The sequence below is a fragment of the Saccopteryx bilineata genome, chromosome 6 (genome assembly GCF_036850765.1).
Source record: "Saccopteryx bilineata isolate mSacBil1 chromosome 6, mSacBil1_pri_phased_curated, whole genome shotgun sequence".
NCBI classification, from domain to species: Eukaryota; Metazoa; Chordata; class Mammalia; order Chiroptera; family Emballonuridae; genus Saccopteryx; species Saccopteryx bilineata.
The window spans coordinates 57,079,476-57,102,681 of record NC_089495.1 but is presented as its reverse complement, the minus strand read 5'-3'; the positions used below and the strand labels follow the sequence as shown (position 1 = coordinate 57,102,681).

Here is a 23,206-nt window from a genome sequence, read left to right as displayed (position 1 = left end):
TTTCCATGTGAAGGAGTGGGAAAGTTAGAACAAGAACGTGCACAGAATGGACTAGAATCATAATAAGAGGTCATGGCATTCGCCTTTCTTTCCCCCCAAGTTCTGGCTACCAAGTATCCAAACTTAGTGTTTCATCTGCTTGAGCCACCAGTTATTGAGACAATGGGGTTAAAATCCCCAATAACTGGATGTGTACGTCTTAATTTATTTTACTGAAATATTTTTCTTAATTATTATTTGTCTATTTTGAAGTCATGCTAAAGACACAGATTTGTTATACACTCAGATTTGTAATACATAGATGTTAAATTATTTTTATCATAGAATGACCTTTTTATTCCTTTCAATGCTTAAAATCCATTTTATCTTTTATTAATAGAATGATATAAGCTTCTGGGGAGATATTGGTCTGGAATATATTTTTTCAAACACCTCTCACATTTTTGTTTTTATATATTTTTTAAATTTTTATTTTATTTTATTTTTTAAATTTATTGCGTTAAAATGGGTTCAATTGCCCCACTCAATATAAAACCCTAAAACTCCAACAATGTACCCACCATTACATCTCCTTGCCCCCTTCCCCCCACTACCCTTCCTTCTTCCCACAGGACTTGCTGTCCTGTTATCTGTATCTACATGTTATGTATATATAATTTGACTAATCCCTTCACCTTCTCTGATTTTATTCCCTCACCCCCTTCCCTCTGACAGCTGTCCCACAACATCCCATGAAACTACTTCAACCTCTATTATGTTCCTCAGTTCATCATGTTCATTAGATTCCACATGTAAGTGAAATCATATGATATTTGTCTTTCTTTGCCTGACTTATTGCATATAGCAATACTAATCTTTAAGTCCATCCATGCCATCGCAAAAAGTAAGATTTCCTTTTTTTCACAGCAACATAGTATTCCATTGTGTATAAGTACCACAGCTTTTTTATCCACTTGTCTACTGTTGGACACTTAGATTGTTTCCAGATCTTGGCTATTGTGAACAATGCTGCATTAAACATGGGGGTGCATATCTTATTTTGAATTAGTGTTTTGGGATTCTTAGGATATTCCTAAAAGTGGGATAGCTGGGTCAAAAGGCAGTTCCATTTTTAATTATTTGAGGAAATGTCATACTGTTTTTCCCACCAGCAGTGCAGGAGCATTTGGTTTTCTCCACACATTTGCCAGCACTTGTTGCTTGTGGATTTGTTGAGCACCATTCTGACAGGAGTGTGGTGGTATCTTACTGTGGTTTTAATTTGCGTCTTTATGATGATTAATGACATTGAACATTTATTCATATGCCTGTTGGCCATCTGTATGTCCTCTTTGGTGAAGTGTCTATTCAGTTCTTTTGCCCATTTTTTAATTGGGTTGTTTACCTTCCTGGTGTTGACTTTTAGAACTAAAGCTCTTCATAATTTTTGGTTGTTCACACCTTATCAGACATATTGGCGAATATGTTATCCCAACGTGTAGGATGACTTTTTATTTTGTTAATGGTGATATTTGCTGTGCAAAAGATTTATAGCTTGATATAATCCCATTTGTTTAGTTTGCCCTTTATTTCACTTGCCCATGAAGATATATCTGCAAAAATATTGCTATGAGAGATATCAGAAAATTTACTACTTATGTTTTCTTCCAAGATTTTTATGGTTTTGTGACTGGCATTGAAGACTTTTATCCATTTTGAGTTTATTTTTATAAATGGTGCAAGTTAGTGGTCTAGTTTCATTTTTTTTTTTGCATGTACCTGTCCAATTTTCCCAACTCCATTTATTAAAAAGACTGTCTTTACTGCATTGTATACTCTTGCCTTCTTTGTCAAATATCAATTGACCATAAAGGTGTGGGTTTATTTCTGGGTTTTCTGTTCTGTTCCATTGATCTGTATGATTATTCTTTTGCCAGTAGCCTGCTGTTTGATTATAATGGCCTCGTAGTATTATTTGATATCAGGGACTGTAATATCTCTCACTTTCTTCTTCATTTTCAAGATTGCTGAGGCTATTTAAGTTCTTTTTTAGCTCTATATAAATTTTTGAAATATTTGTTCTAGATCTACTACGAGTAGTGTTTAGAATAAGCTGTTGTGCACATGAATGTTAAAAAAGAGTAAGGGGCCTGACCTGTGGTGGCGCAGTGGGATAAAACATCGACCTGGAACACTGAGGTTGCTGGTTCGAAACCTTGGGCTTGCCTGGTCAAGGCACATATGGGAGTTGATGCTTCCTGCTCCTCCCCCTTCTCTCTCTCTCTCCCCTCTCTCTAAAAATCAATAAATAAAATATTAAAAAAAAAGTAAGGAATGCAAGTTTGTGATTTTCACATTGGGCGGCTTCTCAGGCTCCCACCTTAGAAAGCACCCTGATTACAAGTGACATTTTAACAACCAGTTTGCCAACCTCAACAAAACATTAGGTATTGTTTCTGATGAACCTGTGCAAACCAGCTGAATCCCACCACTGGATGAGGCTGATATTCCGCTCTGCAGAAGTTCTTCCAGATGGGTAACCACTGGTCTCAGGGAGGAAGACTGAGAGTCCTCCCCTGGGGCTGACTGTGCCCCCCCCAGAAAGTTGCTAAGCCCCTCAACTGGATCCAACAATAAGCTCAAGGGGACCCACACCTTGAATATCTGGGCTTTAAGACTCTCTCTCTTCCCCCTGTGGAACTTAGACCAGAGGAGCAGGATATCCAGAACCTGGGCCAGCTGAAGCTCACATATGCAGGCAAGACACTTGCCGGTGCTGACCATAGACAGTAGAACTCACCTCACCTGAGTCTACTGTCCAATAAACCCTTCCTTACAGCACGCAGGCAGCAAGGGTTGTTACGTCCTAAATTAGTGCTTTCTGCAGCTGGCCACCAGATGTGCTCTGGGTCTTCCTGGAGGGAACCCTGGCACAGACGAGTGTGGAACACTACTTGTGACTGATCCTCAGCAACCCTTTGCAGCTACAAGCATTCCAGAATTTGTGGCTGCCTCTGCTGGGATCTGTCACCTTTCTTTATCTTTATATTTTGGTGTACTGCTAGAGTTGTTCTTTTTTTTTAACCCAAACTAAAAGGATATTATCTAATTAGATTAAATTCATTTCTTTAGATATACTAAATTATTTGCATAATTATCTAATTTGGTGCTATCTCTTTACCAGGCATTTTTGTTTGTGCATTTCTCCTTTCCTCACTTTTATTAATTTTTGTTAATCTCCTTCACCTCAGTGGATTAGGAATGCATATATTTTACATTAATACTTAAAACGCTTAACTTTGAACTTTTACTATCCATTTAAATAAAGTATCTTTAAAACACCTAAAGATAATATTTAGCACTTCTTCCCAATACAAATAACTTTAGAATATTTTAGCAATTATTTTAAAGTATTTTAATTACATCTTATTTTTAACTCTCTGAATTAATAATTGTTATTGTTGTTGTTTTTTTCAATCACAACACCAAAATACAGTAACCTAAATAGTTGCTAATTACTTTAACCACTATTATAACATTCATCTCACTGCTTTATATGGGCTTAATTTATTTCACTTTTATTTATAACCTTTATTAAAATTCTTTTAGGGTTGTTCGGGAAATTTTAAAAACTCATTTTTTGTTTGAATATTTCTATAGAATTCTACATTTTTTCAAATTCAGAATAAATTATTATTTTAGTTCCTATTATTGATCTTGAAAATTAATATATTTTTCTGTTAAGGTCATTGCTCCCTTTCTTGGATGCTTTAAAATTTTTCTCTTTGTCTTTATATATAGATATAATTTTTTATTTTATTTTTAATATTTTATAAGCCCATATATCACTAACTTAAACAAGACATAAATATCTTGTAATTTTATTACATAACTAGCATTATTTCATCAGTCTTACACATTAAAAAAAATTTAGATCTATTAATTAGAATTGTTCCAAATTAACTATAAATTCTTATAATAAGAACTATACTGGAGGAGACCTGAAGATGGCAGCAGAGTAGGCAGATGCATAGACTCCCAGCTCACACCAACAAACTAGGTTACTAACTAATTTATGAACAATCAGCTTGAAAAACCAAATCTGGACTACAAGGACAGCTCTTAAACACCAAGGAGCAAAGAAGAAACCACAACGAACCTGATAAGGAGCACCTGAATCTCCCGTGCTTACAAGAACAGAGAAGAGGTGAGGCTGAGAGCCCAGAAGGGCTCTCACTCCAAGGAAAAAGCAGAAAATACTGCTCACAGTCACTTGCCTGGTGACCAGGGAACAAGGTGTGTTGAAAGGCCTAGTTTGTCTTCCAAAAAAGAAAGGGGAGAGAGAGAGACAGACAGTGAGGGGCAGAGGAATGCAGGGGACAACCTGAGAAGCTGACTGATTCAGTGTTGGAGGCAGCCATAGCTGGAGGAGGGGCTGATCCTTCCACAAAACAAAAGACTTAAGTTCTTCCAGGTCACAGATCTCCAGAAATCTCTCCAGCTTCAATCAGTGCAACAAGACACAGCTGAAAACAAGAAGTGGGGAGGAGGGGCAGTAAGTCAGGTCTCCATGGAGATCTAAGATACACTTCCCCTACTGAAGCCGAGAAAACACCCTGCCCCCAGAGAAAGTAACTGGCAGAGGAGGCCTTCAGAATCTCAGGTTACTCCCAACACATTCCTGGAAACAGTATCAAATAAGCCCCCTGCTGAGATCAGTAAACAAGACTATCACCTATTAAGAAAACAAACAAATCAAGACTTCAAAGCAGCCCAAATTCAAAAGTGGATTACAAATAATAGCTGATGCCAACCCAAGAAGACCTAGAAATAACACAATTGAAAACTGGAGGCAGACAACACCAAGCCTAGACTCAACCAGCTCTACAAACAAAACATCCAAACACACAGACATAATGAGAAGACAGAGAAGTGGAATCCAAATGAAACCACAAGAGAAAACTCTAGGAAATGAACTTAGTGATATGGAAATAACAAAACTTCCAGATGGGGAGGTCAAAATAATGATTGTAAGGATGCTTAGGGATTTTAGAACAAGAATAGATGGTCATTACAAACACCTAAATAAAGAAATAGCAAGTATAAAAAAGGATATTGAAATATTAAAGAAGAATCAGTCGGAGATGACAAATAAAATATCACAAATGAAGACCACAATGGAAGGAATTAAAAACAGGATGGATGGAGCTGAGGATCAAATCAGTGAGTTGTAGGACAAGTGGAATGAAGACATAAAAGCAGAGAAGAAAAAAGAAAAGAGACTCAAAAAGTCAGAGGAAACTCTTAGAGAGCTCTGTGACAACATGAAAAGAAATAACATCCACATGATAGGGTTTACTGAAGAAGAAGAGAAAGAACAAGAGATAGAGACTTTATTCAATCATATCATAGCTGAAAACTTTGCTAAATTAATGCAGGAGAAACTCTCACAAGTTCAAGAAACACAGAAAACTCCCTTAAAGAGAAACCCAAAGAAACCTACACCAAGACACATCAGAATTAAAATACCAAAGCTAAGTGATAAAGAGAAAATATTAAAAGCTGCTAGAGAAAAAAAGGCTATCACTTACAAAGAAGCCCCCATAAGGATGACATTAGACTTCTCAGCAGAAAAACTTGAGGCAAGAAGGGAATGGCAACAAATATTCAAAGTAATTCAGGACAAGAACCTACAACCAAGACTACTTTATTTAGCAAGGCTATCATTGAAAATTGAAAGAGAAATAAAAAGCTTCCCAGAAAAAGAAAAAAAAAAAACCTCAAGGATTTCATTACAACCAAACCAATGCTGCAGGAAATGTTAAGGGGCTTGTTGTAAAGAGATCTAAGTGGGGAAAGAATATAACAAAAGAGGAATACAACTTTAAAGAATAAAATGGCAATAAACAACTACATATAAAAATAACCTTAAATGTAAATGGATTAAATGATCCAATCAAAATACATAGGGTAGCTGCATGGATAAGAAAACAGGACCTGTACATGTGCTGTCTAAAAGAGACACACCTTAAAAAAAAATATGCACATAGACTAAAGGTAAAAGGATGAAAAAAACATTACTTTTTTTTAAATTTTATATTTATTTATTTATTTTAGAAAGGAGAAGGAGAGACAGAGAGAGAGAGAAAAAGAGAGAGAGAGGAGAGACAGAGAGAGAGAAGGGGGGAAGAGCTGGAAGTATCAACTCCCATATATGCCTTGACCAAGCAAACCAAGGATTTCTAACTGGCAACCTCAGCGTTTCCAGGTCGACACTCTCTAAACTGCACCACCACAGGTCAGGCCAGAAAAAAACATTTTATGCAAATGGAAAAGAAAAAAAGCTGGGGTAGCAATACTTATATCAGAAAAAGTGGACTTTAAAACAAAGGATATAGTAAGAGATAAAAAAAAAGCCACTACATAATGATAAAGAGAGCAATCCAACAGAAAGATATAACTATTATAAATATCTATGCACCTAATATAGGAGCACCTAAATATATAAAGCAGACTTTTATGGATATAAAGGGAGAGATCAACAGCAATACTATAATAGTAGGGGATTTCAATACCTCACTAACATCACTAGATAGACCCTCAAGAAAGAAAATTAACAAAGAAACAGCAGACTTAAAGGACACACTAGATCAACTTGATTTCATAGATATCTTCAAAAACTTCACCCTAAAGCAGCAGAATATACATTCTTTTCAAGTGCTCATGGTACATTCTCTAGCATAGACCACATGTTAGGGCACAAAAGTGGTCTCAACAAATATAAGAAGATTAAAATCATATCAAGCACTTTCTCTGATCACAATGGCATAAAACTAGAAATGAACCACAACAGAAAAACTCAAAAATTCTCAAACACATGGAAACAAATAGCAGGTTATTAAATAAAAAATGGATTAAGAATGAGATCAGAGAAGAAATAAAAAAATTTCTAGAATCGAATGATAATGAACATACAAAAACACAAAACTTATGTGACACTGCGAAAGCAGTAAGTACTGAGAGGGAAGTTCATTGCAGTACAAGCACACTTTAAGAAGCTAGAAAAAGCTCAAAGAAACAACTTCACCCTGCATCTAAAATCCCCTAAAAAAATAACAGCAAGTAAAGCCCAAATACAGTAGAAGGAAGGAAATAATAAAGATCAGAGCAGAAATAAATGACATAGAGGCTAAAGAAACAATACAGAGGATCAATGAAACTAGGAGCTGGTTCTTTGAAAAGATAAACAAGATTGATGAACTTTTAACTAGACTCACCAAGAAATAAAGAGAGAGGACTCAAATAAATAAAATTAGAAATGAGAGTGGAGAAATAACAACTATCACAACAGAAATTCAAAATATTGTAAGAAAATACTATAAAGAACTTATGCCAAAAAACTAGACAACCTAGATGAAATGGAAAAATTCCTTGAAACATACAATCTTCCAAAAACCAATCTGGAAGAATCAGAAAACCTAAACAGACCAATTACACCAAATGAGATTGAAACAGTTGTCAAAAACTCCCAACAAAGAAAAGTCCTAGGCCAGATGGCTTCACAAGTGAATTCTACCAAATATTCAAAGAAACTAACTCCTATTCTTCTCAAGCTATTTCAAAAAATTCAAGACGAAGGAAGACTTCCAAACTCCTTTTAAGATGCGAGCATAATTCCGATTCCAAAACCAGGCAAAGACAACACAAAGAAAGAAATTTATAGGCCAATATCACTGATGAATATAGATGCTAAAATCCTCATCAAAATATTAGCAAACTGGATCCAATAATATATGGAAAAAATCATACACCATAATCAAGTGAGATTTACTCTGGGGAGGCAAGGCTGGTACAATATTCACAAATCAACCAATGTGATTCATTACATAAACAAAAGGAAGGAGAAAAACCATATGAGAATTTTAATAGATGCAGAAAAAGCATTTGATAAAATCCAGCATCCATTCATGATCAAAACTCTCAACAAAGTGGGAATATAGGGAACTTATCTCAACATGCTAAAAGTCATCTACAGCCAACATCATACTCAATGGACAAAAAGTAAAAGCAATCCCCTTAAGATCAGGAACAAGGCAGGGGTGCCCCTTTCACTACTCTTATTCAACATAGTCCTGAAAGTCCTAGCCACTGCAATCAGACAAGAAGAAGAAATAAAAGGAATTCAAGTTGGAAAAGAAGAAGTTAAACTATCATTATGTCCAGATGATATGATATTGTATATAGAAAACCCTAAAGTCTCAGTCAAAAAACTACTGGACCTGATAAATGAATTCAGCAAAGTGGCAGGATATAAAATTAATACTCAAAAATCAGAGGCATTTTTATACACCAACAATGAACAGTCAGAAAGAGAAATTAAGGAAACAGTTCCCTTCACTATTACAACCAAAAAAAAATGTACCTAGGAGTAAATTTAACCAAGGAGACTAAAGATTGTAGTGGAAAATTATAAAACATTGATAAAGGAAATCAAGTAAGATACAAACAAATGGAAGCATATACTGTGCTCTGATTAGGAAGAATAAACATCATTAAAATGTCTATATTACCCAAAGCAATGTATAAATTCAATGCAATACCAATTAAAATACCAATGACATACTTTTAAGATATACATCACATATTCCAAAAATTTATATGGAACCAAAAAAGAACACAAATAGCCTCAGCAATCTTGAAAAGGAAGAATAAAGCAGGAGGTATCACACTTCCTAATATCAAGTTATACTACAAGGCTATTGTACTCAAAACAGCCTGGTACTGGCATAAGAACAGGCATATAGATCAATGGAACAGAACAGCAAACCCAGAAATAAACCCACAGCTCTATGGACAACTGATATTTGACAAAGAAGTTAAGGAAATACAATGGAGTAAAGACAGCCTCTTTAATAAATGATGTTGGGAAAATTGAACAGCTACTTGCAAAAAAATGAAACTAGACCACCAACTTACACCATTCACAAAAATAAACTCAAAAGGGAGAAAAGACTTAAATGTAAGCCGTGAAACCATAAGCATCTTAGAAGAAAACATAGGCAGTAAGCTCTCCGACATCTCTCGCAGCGATATATTTACTGACTTATCCTCACAGGCAAGTGAAATAAAAGACAGAATAAACAAATGGAACTGTATCAAACTAAAAAGGTTTGCACAGCTAAAGACAATAAGAACAGAATAAAAAGACAAACTACACAATGCGAGAACATATTTGACAATACGTCTGATAAGGGGTTAATAACCAAAATTTATAAAGGACTTGAAAATCTCAACCCCAGGAAAACAAACAATCCAATCAAAAAAATGGAAAAAAGAAATGAATAGACACTTCTTTAAAGAGGACATACAGATAGCCAACAGGCATATGAAAAAATGTTCAACATCACTAATCATTAGAGAAATGCAAATTGAAACCACAATGAGGTATCACCCCATACCAGTCAGAATGGCACTCATCAACAAAACAACACAGAATAAGTGCTGGCGAGGATCTGGACAAAAGGGAACCCTCCTGCACTGCTGGTGGGAATGCAGACTGGTGCAGCCACTGTGGGAAACAGTATGGAGATTCCTCAAAAAATTAAAAATTGAACTGCCTTTTGACCCAGCTATCCTACTTTTAGGAATATACCCTAAGAACACCATAGAACTGCTCCAAAGGGAGAAATGCACCCGCATGTTTGTGGCAGCATTGTTCAGAATAGCGAATATCTGGAAACAGCCCAAGTGTCCATCCGTGGACAAGTGGATTATAAAGCTTTGGTACATATATACTATGGAATACTACTCAACCATAAGAAATGATGACATCGGATCATTTACAATAACATGGATGGACCTTGATAACATTATACAAAATGAAATAAGTAAATCAGAAAAAACTAAGAACTATATGAATCCATACATAGATGGGACATAAAAATGAGACTCAGAGACATGGACAAGAATGTAATGATAACGGGGGTTGGGGTGGGGGGTGAGGAGGAGGTGAGGAAAGAGATAAGGGGTAGGGGGAGGAGAGGGGCACAAAGAAAACCAGATAGAAGGTGATGGAAGACAATTTGACTTTGGGTGAGGGGTATGCAACATAATCAAATGTCAAAATAATCTGAAGATGTTTTCTCTGAACATATGTATCCTGATTTATCAATGTCACTGCATTAAAATCAATAAAAATAAGATTAAAAAAAGAACTATACTATATAACTGAGAACTGCAGTATATTTAATAAATATACTTTTAATATTTGGTGATAATTACCAATGGTGCATCAAAAAGGAACTTTAAATTTTATATTTCAAAATTAATTGTAGAAGAAATTTCACAATAAAGCATCAAAACCCAGAACAGTAATATTATTATTAAATTGCTTAAAACAATTTGTCATTTTTAAGAGGAGATATCTGTTTTCTTTATAAAGTTTCAAAAATCAATAAAGCAAACAGGGAACAACCTAGATGATCTGTATGGAATAAAATATAAAGTCAGGAAATGACAAAAAATACAAACATCATTCTCTTTGTGCTAAAACACAATCCCTCCCACAACCTATTCATTGTTAATAATTGGGTGATTACTGATAATTCACTTGATATAACAACAAATAAGTGATAATGATCCCCAACATTACCCAGAGCTAAAATGTCACAATAAATTATACTATTTTAAGGAAAGCTTTGGTTTATAGTCATAATTTTCTATTAATTTTTAAATAAATTATTTAATTATTACCAACCAAAATTACTCCATAATTCATATAATTTGTTGTAAAAGACTACACATTGCTATTAAAAGTCGACCAAAAGAACTGTAATTAAATTTCATCTCCCTGTTCCACAAAGGATGGAATAAGGCACCATGAGAACAGCCCTATTTATTGGCAGGGTTACTAAAAGTCAAGCAGAATATCCCAGAAATGATCTTTAGTTAGGGTGTTTATGAGGCTATAGAATTATCCGGAATTTTGTCTCTTCAACCAAACAGCCACTTTGCTTTTGTTACTGGGTTATATGGGAGTCACTATAAAATTTTTTTTAAAAAGCCAACACTTTTTAGGATATATCCTGAACTTAAAAGACTCAACATCCTGGATGCACCTATCAATTATATTTCCTAGAAGACAGGATATAACTGAATTAGACATTCACGCACACAAAAAAAGGGGCAAACTGTTATATTAAGACATTTAAGATATGCTAGACTCCCTAATGTCTAGCCAAATACAAATGGCTGATTTGGGTATAAGTAACCATCATTAGTCCAGAAAATAGTTACTAAGGGTAACAGTTTTTATTCAATATAACAAAAGCCATAGTAACTCTTTTTAGCAAGTACTTGCAAAGTTAATTTTCTGGTAGAGATCTTTTTTATTACATATATAGCTTTTCTTCTTTAAATTTACATCTAATTCTAATCTTTCATTCTAAATTCTGTGTTGCTACAGCATACCTATGTTCTTTTATTACAATAACTCACATTTGAGAACTATACAAACATTTTTCTAAAGTAAACATAAAAATGACCAACACGTACATGAAAAGGTGCTGGACATAACTAACCACCAGGGAAATGCAAATCAAAATCATAATGAGATATCACCTCACAACTGTTAAAATGGCTATTGCCAAAAAGGCAAATGATAAGTGTGGATGAAGATGTAGAGAAAAATGAATATTTTTGTGCTTTTAGTGGAAATGTAAATTGATACAGCCACTATAGAAAACCGTATGGAGATACCTTTAAAAAGAGAAAATAAAACTTTCAAATAATCCAGCAATCCCTTTTCGTGTATATAGCCAAAGGAAATGAAAACAGGATCTCCAGGAGATATCTGCACACCCATATTCATTACAGCATCTTTCACAAGAGCCACTATATGGAACAGACTAAGATTTTGCAAATTCATACATGAATAAGGAAGGTTATATATGTATATATACTATGTATAATATATATATAAGATGTATACATATATATTTAAATACACACATATATATACACAATGGAATATTATTCAGCCAAGAGAAAGAAGAAAATCCTGCCATTTGTAAATACTTGAATGAAGCTTGAGAGTGTTATGCTAAGTGAAATAAATAAAAGAAAGAAAGACTAATACTGTATGATTTTATTTATACATGAAACCTAAAATATCCAAGCATAGAAACAGATAAGATTGGTGGTTAGCAGGGGTTAAGGGTTGGGTAAATGGGAGATGTTAGTTAAAGAGTACAAACTTCTAGTTATCAGATATATAAGTTTTGAGGATCTAATATACAGCATGGCAATTATAGCTAATACTGTATTACACACTTGAAAGTCACTAAGAAATTTTATCTTAAGTGTTCTCACCACACAAACAAAAAAAATATGTAATTACACAGCATAATGATGTTCCTTAAAACTGTAGAGGTAATCATTTTACAATATATATGTATATTAAAGTCATTGTGTTGAACACCTTAAAATTACATTATGTTGTAAATCAATTATACCTCATAAAGCTAGGGAAACAAAGAAAAGAGAAAAAACTGAATTGGAGAAACATTTTTATTTTATAATTCTCTCTCTTGGATTAAAAATCAATTTATTCATTCACCTAATTATTACTAAATGCTTTATTCACTAAGTGAATAAAGAAATAATTGAGGGATTCTCTACCTTCAAATAAAGGTAAGCACAGATTATTAGAGTTTAAAGAATCTTATTAATCATAAAAGTTATATATATAATTATATTAAAACATAGTTTTCTATATCAATAAAATATCTACTGTTTGAATTTATTATATGTGTATGGAAAAACCATCAACAAAATAAAAGACAGCCCACTAAATGGGAGAAGATATTTGTCATTTATATATCTGATAAGGGGATATTATCCAAAATTTTAAAAAAACTTACACAACTCAACACCAAAAACCTCCCCCAAAAAATCTAACTAAAAAATGGGCAAAGGACTTAAATAGACACTGTTCCAAAGAGGCCATACTGATGGCCAATAGACATGAAAAGATGCTCAATATCACTAATCATCAGGGAAATGAAAATTAAAACCACCATGAGCTATCACATCACACCTCTCAGCATGACTACCATCAATAAATCAACAAACAAGTGTTGGTGAAGATGCGGTGAAAAGGTAACCCTTATATACTGTTGGTGGGAATGCAGATTGGTGCAATGACTATAAAAAGCAATATGGAGCTACCTCAAAAAATTAAAAATAAAATTGCCTTATGAGCCAGTGATTCTATTTCTGGGACTATGTCTGAAGAAACGCAAAACACGGATTCAAAATAACATATGCTCAGTTATGTTTATTGAAACATTATTTATAATACCCTAGATTTGGAAGCAGCCCAAGTACCAATGAGTAGATGAATGGATATAAAAGCTGTGGTATACCTACACAACAGAATACTACTCTGCTGTAAAAAAGAAAGAAATCTTACCCTTTGTGAAAGCATAGATGGACCTGGAGAGCATTATGCTAAATGAAATAAGCCAGTCAAAGAAAGACAATTACCTCATAATTTCACTAGTATGTAGAATCTAATGAACAAAATAACTAGCAAAATAGAAACACGTTCATAGATAGCAAGCATGCTGACAACTGTTGGGGTGATGGGGGTGTTTAGGGGTCTTTAAGGGTAGGAATTGAATTTAAAAAAAGAGAGAGAAAATACTCATGGATACAAAAAACAGACTGCCAGCTGCCAGAGAGAGAGAGAGCTAGGGGCTAGGTGAAAACAATGAAATAATAAGGAAAAAAAGAGAAAGAAAACTCATAGACACAGACAACAGTATGGTGATTAGCAGAGGAAAAGGGGGTAAGAAGAGATAGAGATGGTAAAGGGGGATAAAGTGTGATGGAAGGAAATTCATCTTTACATGGTAAACACACAATACAATATACAAATGATGTATGATAGAACTGTACACTTGAAACCTATGTAATTTTATTAACCATCATCACCCCAATAAAGTCAATTAAGAAAAAGAGTACTGGTCTACCAACCCTTGCCTAGTTTTCCCTGAGAAGTAAATCTAATTTTAGAAAAAAAATGAGTGGACACTTACTGGCTATAATTTTTCACCAATAATGTACAGATTTATATTTTGTTATATATATGCATTATTTCTTAATTCCATAGAATTGCTTTATAAAAGTATAATTCCTGGGTCAAGGTAAACATGCATTTTAAACAGTTTTTATATATTTCAGCCAACTTCCTTAAAAAGAGCTCTATCCTTGCCAAAAATGGCTATCATCTGCTCTTTGCTTTGTCTTTGTCAACTAGGCATTAGATAATTAAGACCTTATTAGGTGTAATATTGTATTTTTTGGCTTTCCAAAACAGAAGACTTTTAATTTTTTATTTATTTTTTGTAAATTTTTATTTATTTGCTTTCACAATTTTTCTATGAGGACATTGTAGTTTTCATATGAATTATGAGAATTCTTCTTATGTTAAAGACATTATAGTTTTGTCTCAATATACACTGCATAATTTTCTCCATTTTTTGTCTCCTTGTTTTTTTAAATGATGTTCCATGTGATACAGAAGTTCTTTTTTATAAAGTTAAAACTATTCATCTTATAGATTCTACCTAAAAAATCAATATGCTTTCCATCACCTAAACAAAAGTAAAACATCAACATCTATATTTTGTTTGGTTTTTTGTTATTTGCACTTAAATCTTTGGTCACAGAGGCACTTACTTCAGAGATTCTGTGAAATAAAAATCTAGCTTATTTTCCAAATATTTATTTAATCAATTAGCTAGCACTGTATTTTGACTAACCCTTCTCTCACTGAAAATACTTTCATTGTAAAGTTCTGTAAAATGAGGGGTCATGTGTAAAGTAACCCAGCCATTCTGTTGGTAGAGCAGAGTTTGACTGTAACTTCAATGCTTTGATTATGCGGTGGCAATAAACTTGGTTCTCTCAAAGCAAAGAGAACCTCATTTGACAGGAATGCACCTGGGATCCAACCACAGTGTTACCTCGAGTAAATTACTTCTCTGCACCTGTTCCTAATCTGTAGAATGAGAAAAAATAATTGTACCTAACTCATCCTACTGTTATATGAGAATCAGAATCATTATTCAATGCATCTATTAAACAATATTTATTAAAAGCATACTTTGTAATAGGCATTTCTTTTGTGGTGTCATGATTATAGCTACCTTGAAAACACAGTTTGTAGAGGCAAATTATTTTGACTTCATTGAATTCAAATAATGACCTATATATAGTCCTGCTCCCAACATTTAAATCTCCTCTATACTTTCACCATTTGTGGAAAAGACACCTGGTAGTTATTTTAGACTCAAAGGATGAAGAAAAAAGCCTGGAAGTGGATAGTATATATTTAGTCTCCAGCACGGTACCTGACACAGAGCCAGAGGTGGGTGAATTTTGTGAATGAGTAACCAAATTAACAATTTCCTTCCCAGACAATTTTTCTTATGAAAAATAAAAAACAAATGCTCTTTAAACATAGTGTATGTTGTTTAATGAAAGTTTTTAAAATAATGTTTTAGGCAGAATAGATAGAAAAGGAAAAATACCCACACTCCCACCTCAAGGGAAAGGCCAGTATATACATGACAAAAGAAGCTGCAATGCTCTCTGATTCTTCAAGCATTCTTACTCATCCTTTTTCCTCACTCACAGGAATTCTAACCCTGAAAACTTCCAATTGCTTGATTAATACACCAAACAAGCACATAATCAGCCACCCCAGATCAAGGAAGGAGAAAATAATTCTCCTAATGAAACTCTCTGGATAAACATAATTGATTTTGTTTGCTCCCAAATTAAATCCTGATTTCTTGGTGTCCAGCAAAGTGCTTGAAGTCAGCACAGCAGGTGATTACAATACAGGTTGGGTCCAGACTGGATCTGATTCCTGGCTCTTCTACTCACATGTTATTTAAACTCCCAGTGTCTCATTTTCCTCATCTGTAAAAAGCAGGCATAGTAAGTGCCTACCAGATGGAAGTGTTGTGAGAATTAAACAAGTTAATATTTGTGAAGTACTTGGAATAGTACTGGCACCATAGCAAGCGCTCTTGCTTTGCCAAATAAATTAATCCACATTAACACTTGTTTAGTGGAGCCTTCCCTCACCAAGTTACAGTCTTTTTATATACTTCACAGCACCAATCATCAGGCGTGTACTCAAGTTTTAGTATTACATTAGCTTTGTAACAATATGACTATCTTACCCTACCAGACGGTAAGCTACTGAGGGCAGAAATATGAATTTATTGGCATATTTGTGTGTTGCTATTATGCATAGAGAGGATTATTCAAAGATTCATTTGGTTTTCTTAATTTGTTAATCAAATAAATTTCTAAACTGATTTTTCCTTTAGGGGTCTTTGGGTAAGCTTTGGTATAATTTACAAACTTAGTCTATTAAATTCCTTTAAGAAAATAATCATTGTATCAAATAATTGTGGTGCTTGAGATCTAATCAGATCTCAGCATAGTGAGCTTTCTTAAACATTAAGGCCAAGTTGTGATTTGATTCAAAACTGCAGCCCTGTCATGCTCTGAAAGGAATCTTCAATCCTTTTTCTACAAATCTTACCTCAAGAGATCATCCTCCTTAGCACTATTATATTTATTTATTAGTAACATCTCTCCATCAGATGTAAAATGACATTAGATTGAACATAGAATATATCTTTTGGCATTGTCTGACTTGTAGGCATAAATTTAACATCTTTCTACTTACATATTATTACTCATGATGGCATTGCTTGAACTCAGACCAGTGCCTGGCTCATGAATGAATTAGAAAAATACCAGTTTAGAGAGGCATTAGAAGAAGTTATTCATTAATACAATCCAGGCACCTCTTTACATTGCTTTAGAAAAGAAAAGTAAATCCTTTAAATTTCCAATTTATTTAGTAATCTTGGAGAAAAAATTATTTTAAGTGCCTAGAGCCCTCATAACTCATTGTTAAGCTGTAGCATAATAAGAAGTATAAAACCATGACTAAAATATTTACACTCTACTCCAGTCCCTATAAAAAATAAATCACTAGTTTATTCATCTTGCCTAATGACACAGAAGGGCAAAACAAGTATCCAAACAATGAATAATAATGCAGGAACCCAGAGTGTAAAATCAATATGGCAGATCAGTAGAGTTGCACTTCATTTTAATGTTCTGAATGCAATAGAGCTTACTTCTGAATTATATATGTGTATTGACCTAATTACATAAGTATTGGCTATTCTTTTTCTGAAGCTTTTTTTCAGTCTCGCTATGATTACGATGTCAATATGTATAGCTATAGCAACACTGAGTTTAAACTTAATTGTGAATGATAGTGATATGCCATGAGATAATCCAGTCACATGGCCCCAGAACATGGGTGGCATTAGACAATCAATGATAAGTTAGTAATTTCCTACATATATTATAGATTTCTTTTAAAAAATGATTATTTTATCCCCAATAATTTGGGGGCTAGTCTCTTCCTTAGCTTGTCAAGATTTATAACACAGAGAAATGATAACTAGTATGACTGAATCGTGGTCAATATTGATGACTTTTTTATGACTTTTTTTAATCAATTACTTCATCACTAAATTTAATATTAAGGCCACCTAATATAAAAATTCTTTGATCTATTGACTGATTTCTACACATAAACATTCCTAAAGTTTATGTGTATATAAAGGACATCATTTAATATTAGTTATTATATATTTGATATATTTCCAATAAGGATACTGTTTTTAAAATGCTCTATTTAATTATTTCTCCTTTTATTGTTTTATTTTTAAGAGAAAGTTTGCACATAGTTACTACAGTTGTTAAGGCTTCGGGATAAGAAATAATGCTATTGCTCATTACATTTTAATTAATTTCTTTTTACTGTTTTACCGATCAGTGACATTAAGGAAATACTCCAAATGCTTTAAGAAATTGGAGGGAAAAGCATTTCACTTTACTTTTATATTTCTGAGAACTCTCACTCAAGGATCTGGACTCTCCAGTTTTAGAAGAACAGAAATACGTGGATCACATTAATCATTTAGAGAATGCTATGAAAAAATGATGGTGTCCAGACTAAGGTTTAAGAGTTGTTGTATATGTATCATGGTAAAGTAGTCATGCATCATCCTGTGTTTTCTTATTTGCCTCTGCAGGGATGCCAGATGAGATGAACCTCAGTGATGTAAAGCAAATCCATCAAACAGACGGTGATAATACCTTAGACACAGCAGGAGCAGGATGTACAGCAGCAACAGAGTCAATGACATTGACTCTGATGGGTGTGGTGATGTTATTCCCTGGGCTTTGGTAACTGCACTCTTCTCCCCTGATATATATGTCTTCTTGAAGTCTAATTACTCTCCCTCTCTATCTGATTGGAATAAGATTTTTTTATGTAACAGTTATATTTATGAAAAGGTATGTAACACCTCTTATAAAATATGTTGGAAAGTTTGCAAAGTATGTAAAAATCAACATTTAAAGTATAGAATGTTTGAAAAGCTGTCTCCTTTGAATCTAGTTTAAACCTTCTTAAATTCTAACATAGTAAATCTGCAAATACAGAATCTGTTATTTTATCATCCTAAATTCCAAACCCATTCCTTTCTAAAAGAAAAATATTTTGGATGAAGATGTATTTGCAGGACAATGCAAACATTACAGAGTGTTTCTTAAGTACTGGAATAAGGATTCCATTAAATGAATCAAAATAAACAATGGCAAGTAGTATGCATGCATTTTTAAGAAAATCTTCCATTTTTGTAAGTTATAGAAAGAAATTACTGAACACCTATACAGTATAGAGTAGATTGCTGAGAAACATTTCACATAATTTCATTGAAGAAGATTGATAATTTCTATTCACTGTAATTTAGCCACTGACAAACCTTAACTGATTATTTTGGTAGTTTCTGATCTATATTCCATTGTATTCAAAATCCAATCTGATATTGTAGCTCTGTTCCTGCCTTTCTCGTTGCCTAATAGATTTAGCTATGTTGCAAAGCACATGCTTGTTCTAGGAATATCTCTAATAAATCCATTAATTATCTGGTGGAACATTTTTAAAAATATTGATCATATTTTCCTGGAAAAATTATATATCCATCCATTTCCAAAATATTATTTGCTATTTCTTTTTATACCTTGATATTAAACAATTAACTGTCTATATACATTTCTAAGGTTCCAATGAATATCTAAAGACATACTAATACAAAAAATAAGGTATGCAATGTTTTAGCTCTTCTCTTCATTGCACATTAGCAAAGCTGCTAATCCACAGTCTCTGATTTTCCAGCTATGATGAGATGCTTTGACACTGATTATGATATTTCTATTGCTGCACTTAAGGATGAAAAGATAAATCAGCTTTTATTAAGAAGTAATTACATCCTGTTGATAGCCTAAAAAAATTGTTATTAACACAAAGTGACAGAACAAAAAAAAGAAGAGCTGAGCCTAAAAATAAAATTTTAAAAATCAAAAGAATTTTAAGTGACTTCTGAGAATGAGTTACTGAGGACTCCACTAATAGCTAATATCTGTAAGGTGAAATCATTCTCTCCAAATCATGAAACAGTATATGATCAAACTGTGTTCTCTCTTAGAGTCTCAATTAACCAAACGCTCTGACGATGGTCAGTTTAAATCATAATATGTTCAAACTGCCAAATCAGATTTTATTATCTGTTCAAACATGTTTCAGAACTAAAAGGGTTATTTCATCTGCCAATTCTGGATTTCATTTTTCTAGTTTTTTATTCCAGACTTTAATATTTATTTGATTATGTACTTGGTTTATAACTCATTTGCTCCACCACAATCTACAAATTATATCTTAAAAATAGTTTTTAAAATTTTTACTTCAACATCAACTCATTATTTACAGAACTCTGAAACAAATAATAATAACTTGCTACACTCCAGCCCACATCATAATTGATTTGTTCTGACAAAACTTCTGACCCAACCTAGAAGAATTCTGAGGAAATCAAACTGAAAGGCATGGTTTAGCAATCTAAGATGTTTCTGGATAAAATTAGTTGATAAGAGATCATTTTAGATATGGCAAAATATTGATAAAAGCAGAGTAATAACAAAGTTAATAGTGTGAATGGAGTGACCTAAGATGACAGTGAAATAGGTGGATGCTACACTCACCTCCTCCTAAGACCAAACTGAAATTACATCTATAATGTAGAACAATCAACCTGAGTAACCAACTGAACACTAGCTAAATAAAAGTCTTATAACCAAGATTTACTGAAGAAGGCACATCAAAGCTGGTAGGAAGGGCAGAAACATGAAAAGGGCTAGCCCCAAACCCATAGGTGGTAGCTGAAATTCCAAAGGAGCTAAAGCTGCAAAGTTTTCTTCTGAGGAGTGTCTTGTCTCAGCCCCAGGTTAAGCTCCTCAGCCCAGAGCTGGGAATAAGTACCCACATAATATCTAGCTATGAAAAGTCAGTGAGGATTCTGCTGCCAGGGTCACTAACCATCATAGAAATGCAAATAAATTAAAACCACAATGAGATATCACTTCATACCTGTCAGAATGGCTATCATCAATAAATCAACAAACAAGTGTTGGTAAGAATGTGAATAAAGGGAATGCTCATCTACTGTGGGAAGAAATGCAGATTGGTGCAGCCACTGTGGAAAGCAATATGGAATTACCTCAAAAAATTAAAGATGGAATTGCCTTTTGACCCAGTGATTCAACTTCTGAAAATATACTCAAGAAAACCCAAAATACTGATTCAAAAAATATATACATCCCTATGTTCATTGCAGCATTACTTAGAATAGCCAAGATTTGGAAGCAGCCCAAGTGTTCATCAGATGAACAGATTAAAAATAGCTGTGGTATATTTACACAATGGAATACTTTGTAGCTTTAAAAAAAATAAAAATAAAAAAGGACATTTTACCCTTTGCGATAACATGAATGGACCTGGAGATTATTATGCTAAGTAAAATAAACCAGGCAGAAAAAAACAAAAATAAATACCATATGATTTCACTGATATGTAGAATCTAATGAACAAAAGAAAAAAATAAAATAAAAACAGACTCATAGTTCCATAGTTCCTGAGAACAGACTGACAGCTGTTAGAGAGTAGGAGGTTTAGGATACTAGGTGATAAAGGTGAAAAGATTAAGCAAAATAAAATAAAATTTATAAACAGGCAATAATAGTACAGTAATTACCAGAAGACAGAGGAGTGTGGGGGTGGGTAGAAAAGAATAAAGGGGCAATAAATGGTAACCGAAAACTTGACTTTGGGTGGTGAACACAAAATAAAATATACAGATGATGTATTATAGAATTGTATACCCAAAAACTATATAATGTTATTAACCAATGTCACAACAATATATTCAATAAAAATTAAAAGGAAAAAATAGTATGAATGAATATTTATTACCAAGTATATTTTGTATACTCAAATGAGTGTTGTCCACATCCAGGTAGGCGCCTTGGAGACAATATATATCATAATGGTGCTAAAGCTCAAAACACTTGAAAGTTTTCTGAAATATTTTAAGAGATGGAGACATAATTTTTAATAATCTCAATGAGGATATTCATCCTTTAACTCTACTGCATTTTACATTTATATAGCTCTTTATAATTTACAAAATCTTTTTTGTTTTGTTTTGTTTTATTTTTAGTGAAAGAGAAAGACAGACAGGGACAGACAGACAGGAAGATAGAGAGATGAGAAGCATCAACTCAGAGTTGTGGCACCTTAGTTGTTCATTGATTGCTTTCTCATATGTATCTTAACCAGGGAGCCCCAGCCAAGCCAGTGACCCCTTGCTCAAGCCAGCAACCTTGAGCTCAAGCCAGTGACCTTGACCTTCAACCCAGTGTCCTTTGAACTTAAACCAGTGACCATGATATCATGGCAACGAATCCACACTCAAGCCAACAATCTTGGGTTTTCAAACTTGGGGTCCTCACATTTCAGACCGATGTTCTATCCACTCCACCACTGCCTGTTCAGGCTACAAAGCTCTTTCAGGGTGAGATAAGGTATCTCATCTAACCTTCCTCATCATCAAGGATGGGCTTGATTTTTAGTCAAATAAAAACAATGACAATTTTTTTAATATGGCTCAGAATTTGCTTCTGAATATTTTTCATCAGTAAAACCTACAAAGTGTTTGAGCATAGTACAATTGTTAGAAAGCATTTCTACTTTCAAAATGACTTAAAGAATAGAATTTAAATTAATGGATATATTTTAAAATATCACACATCTTTATAGTCTTAAATAATACTGGGATCATTTAAATCAGATCATATTCATGAATCTCTGAGTTATTTTTACATAAACTTAAGTGATCATGAAATACAACATTTTGTATATATTGAAAAAGAAAGTTAACAATCTGAACTAACATCTTGTTGGCATTTCCTCTGTATAGACATAATAATAACTGCTTTTATAAACAGTCTACTGTAGTCTCCTCAATAACATTATTTCTGTTTTACCAATGAAAAATCTGAGTCTTAGAAATATTATGTAATTTGATGTCATACAACTAATCATAGAAGAATCACCTGGGTGAGTATAATGTTTAAATAAACTGTATATATTCTTAGTTCAAAGGTAGGGTTGTTTCAAAACAGTAGTAAAAAAAAAACATGAGGTTAGAATAAAATCATTTAGAGGTAATTTAAGTCTCAAAACTAGGATTTAAATAACAAATACAATCGACTGTACCATTGTACTAATTATCAAAGCACACATTAGTGTACAAGCATAATGAATAGGAGAAATGTAAATATAAACATTTTTAGGGCCAATCTGTACCTTCTCACATGTGTAAATCCAAAACACATCAACCCCCAAAATAAATCAGCTATCAAAAATGAGAAAGAAAACATGTTTTTTAGCTATCATGAACTGGTTCTTTTATGAAACTGTAGGGTATAGAACATTTTTTTGGCCATAAAATACAAGATGACAAAAACATGAAGGAAGAAAACAGGAAAGGAGGGAGAGATAGAGGGGAAAGAGGGATGAAGGAAAATTGATGTTGCAGAATATTATTTTAAGTCTTTAATTTGCCTTTTTATCCTCTACTATTCAGAGACATCTTTTTAATAAAATGTCTAGAGTGTTCTCTTCTCATTAAAAGTCAGATGTTAATAAGCCACTTACTCC

At 33.4% G+C, this 23,206-nt stretch overlaps 1 protein-coding gene across 1 annotated transcript in view; it reads left to right on the top strand.

The window, feature by feature from the left end:
• GPC5 (glypican 5) overlaps nucleotides 1-18,384 on the top strand; it is a 1,883,811-nt gene extending 1,865,427 nt beyond the window's left edge. Inside the window, exon 9 of the mRNA XM_066235594.1 lies at nucleotides 18,180-18,384. Within this exon, the coding sequence (XP_066091691.1) occupies nucleotides 18,180-18,337 (158 nt within the window). The 3' untranslated portion in view covers nucleotides 18,338-18,384. The remainder of the gene's footprint in view (nucleotides 1-18,179) is intronic.
• Nucleotides 18,385-23,206: the final 4,822 nt, after the last annotated feature.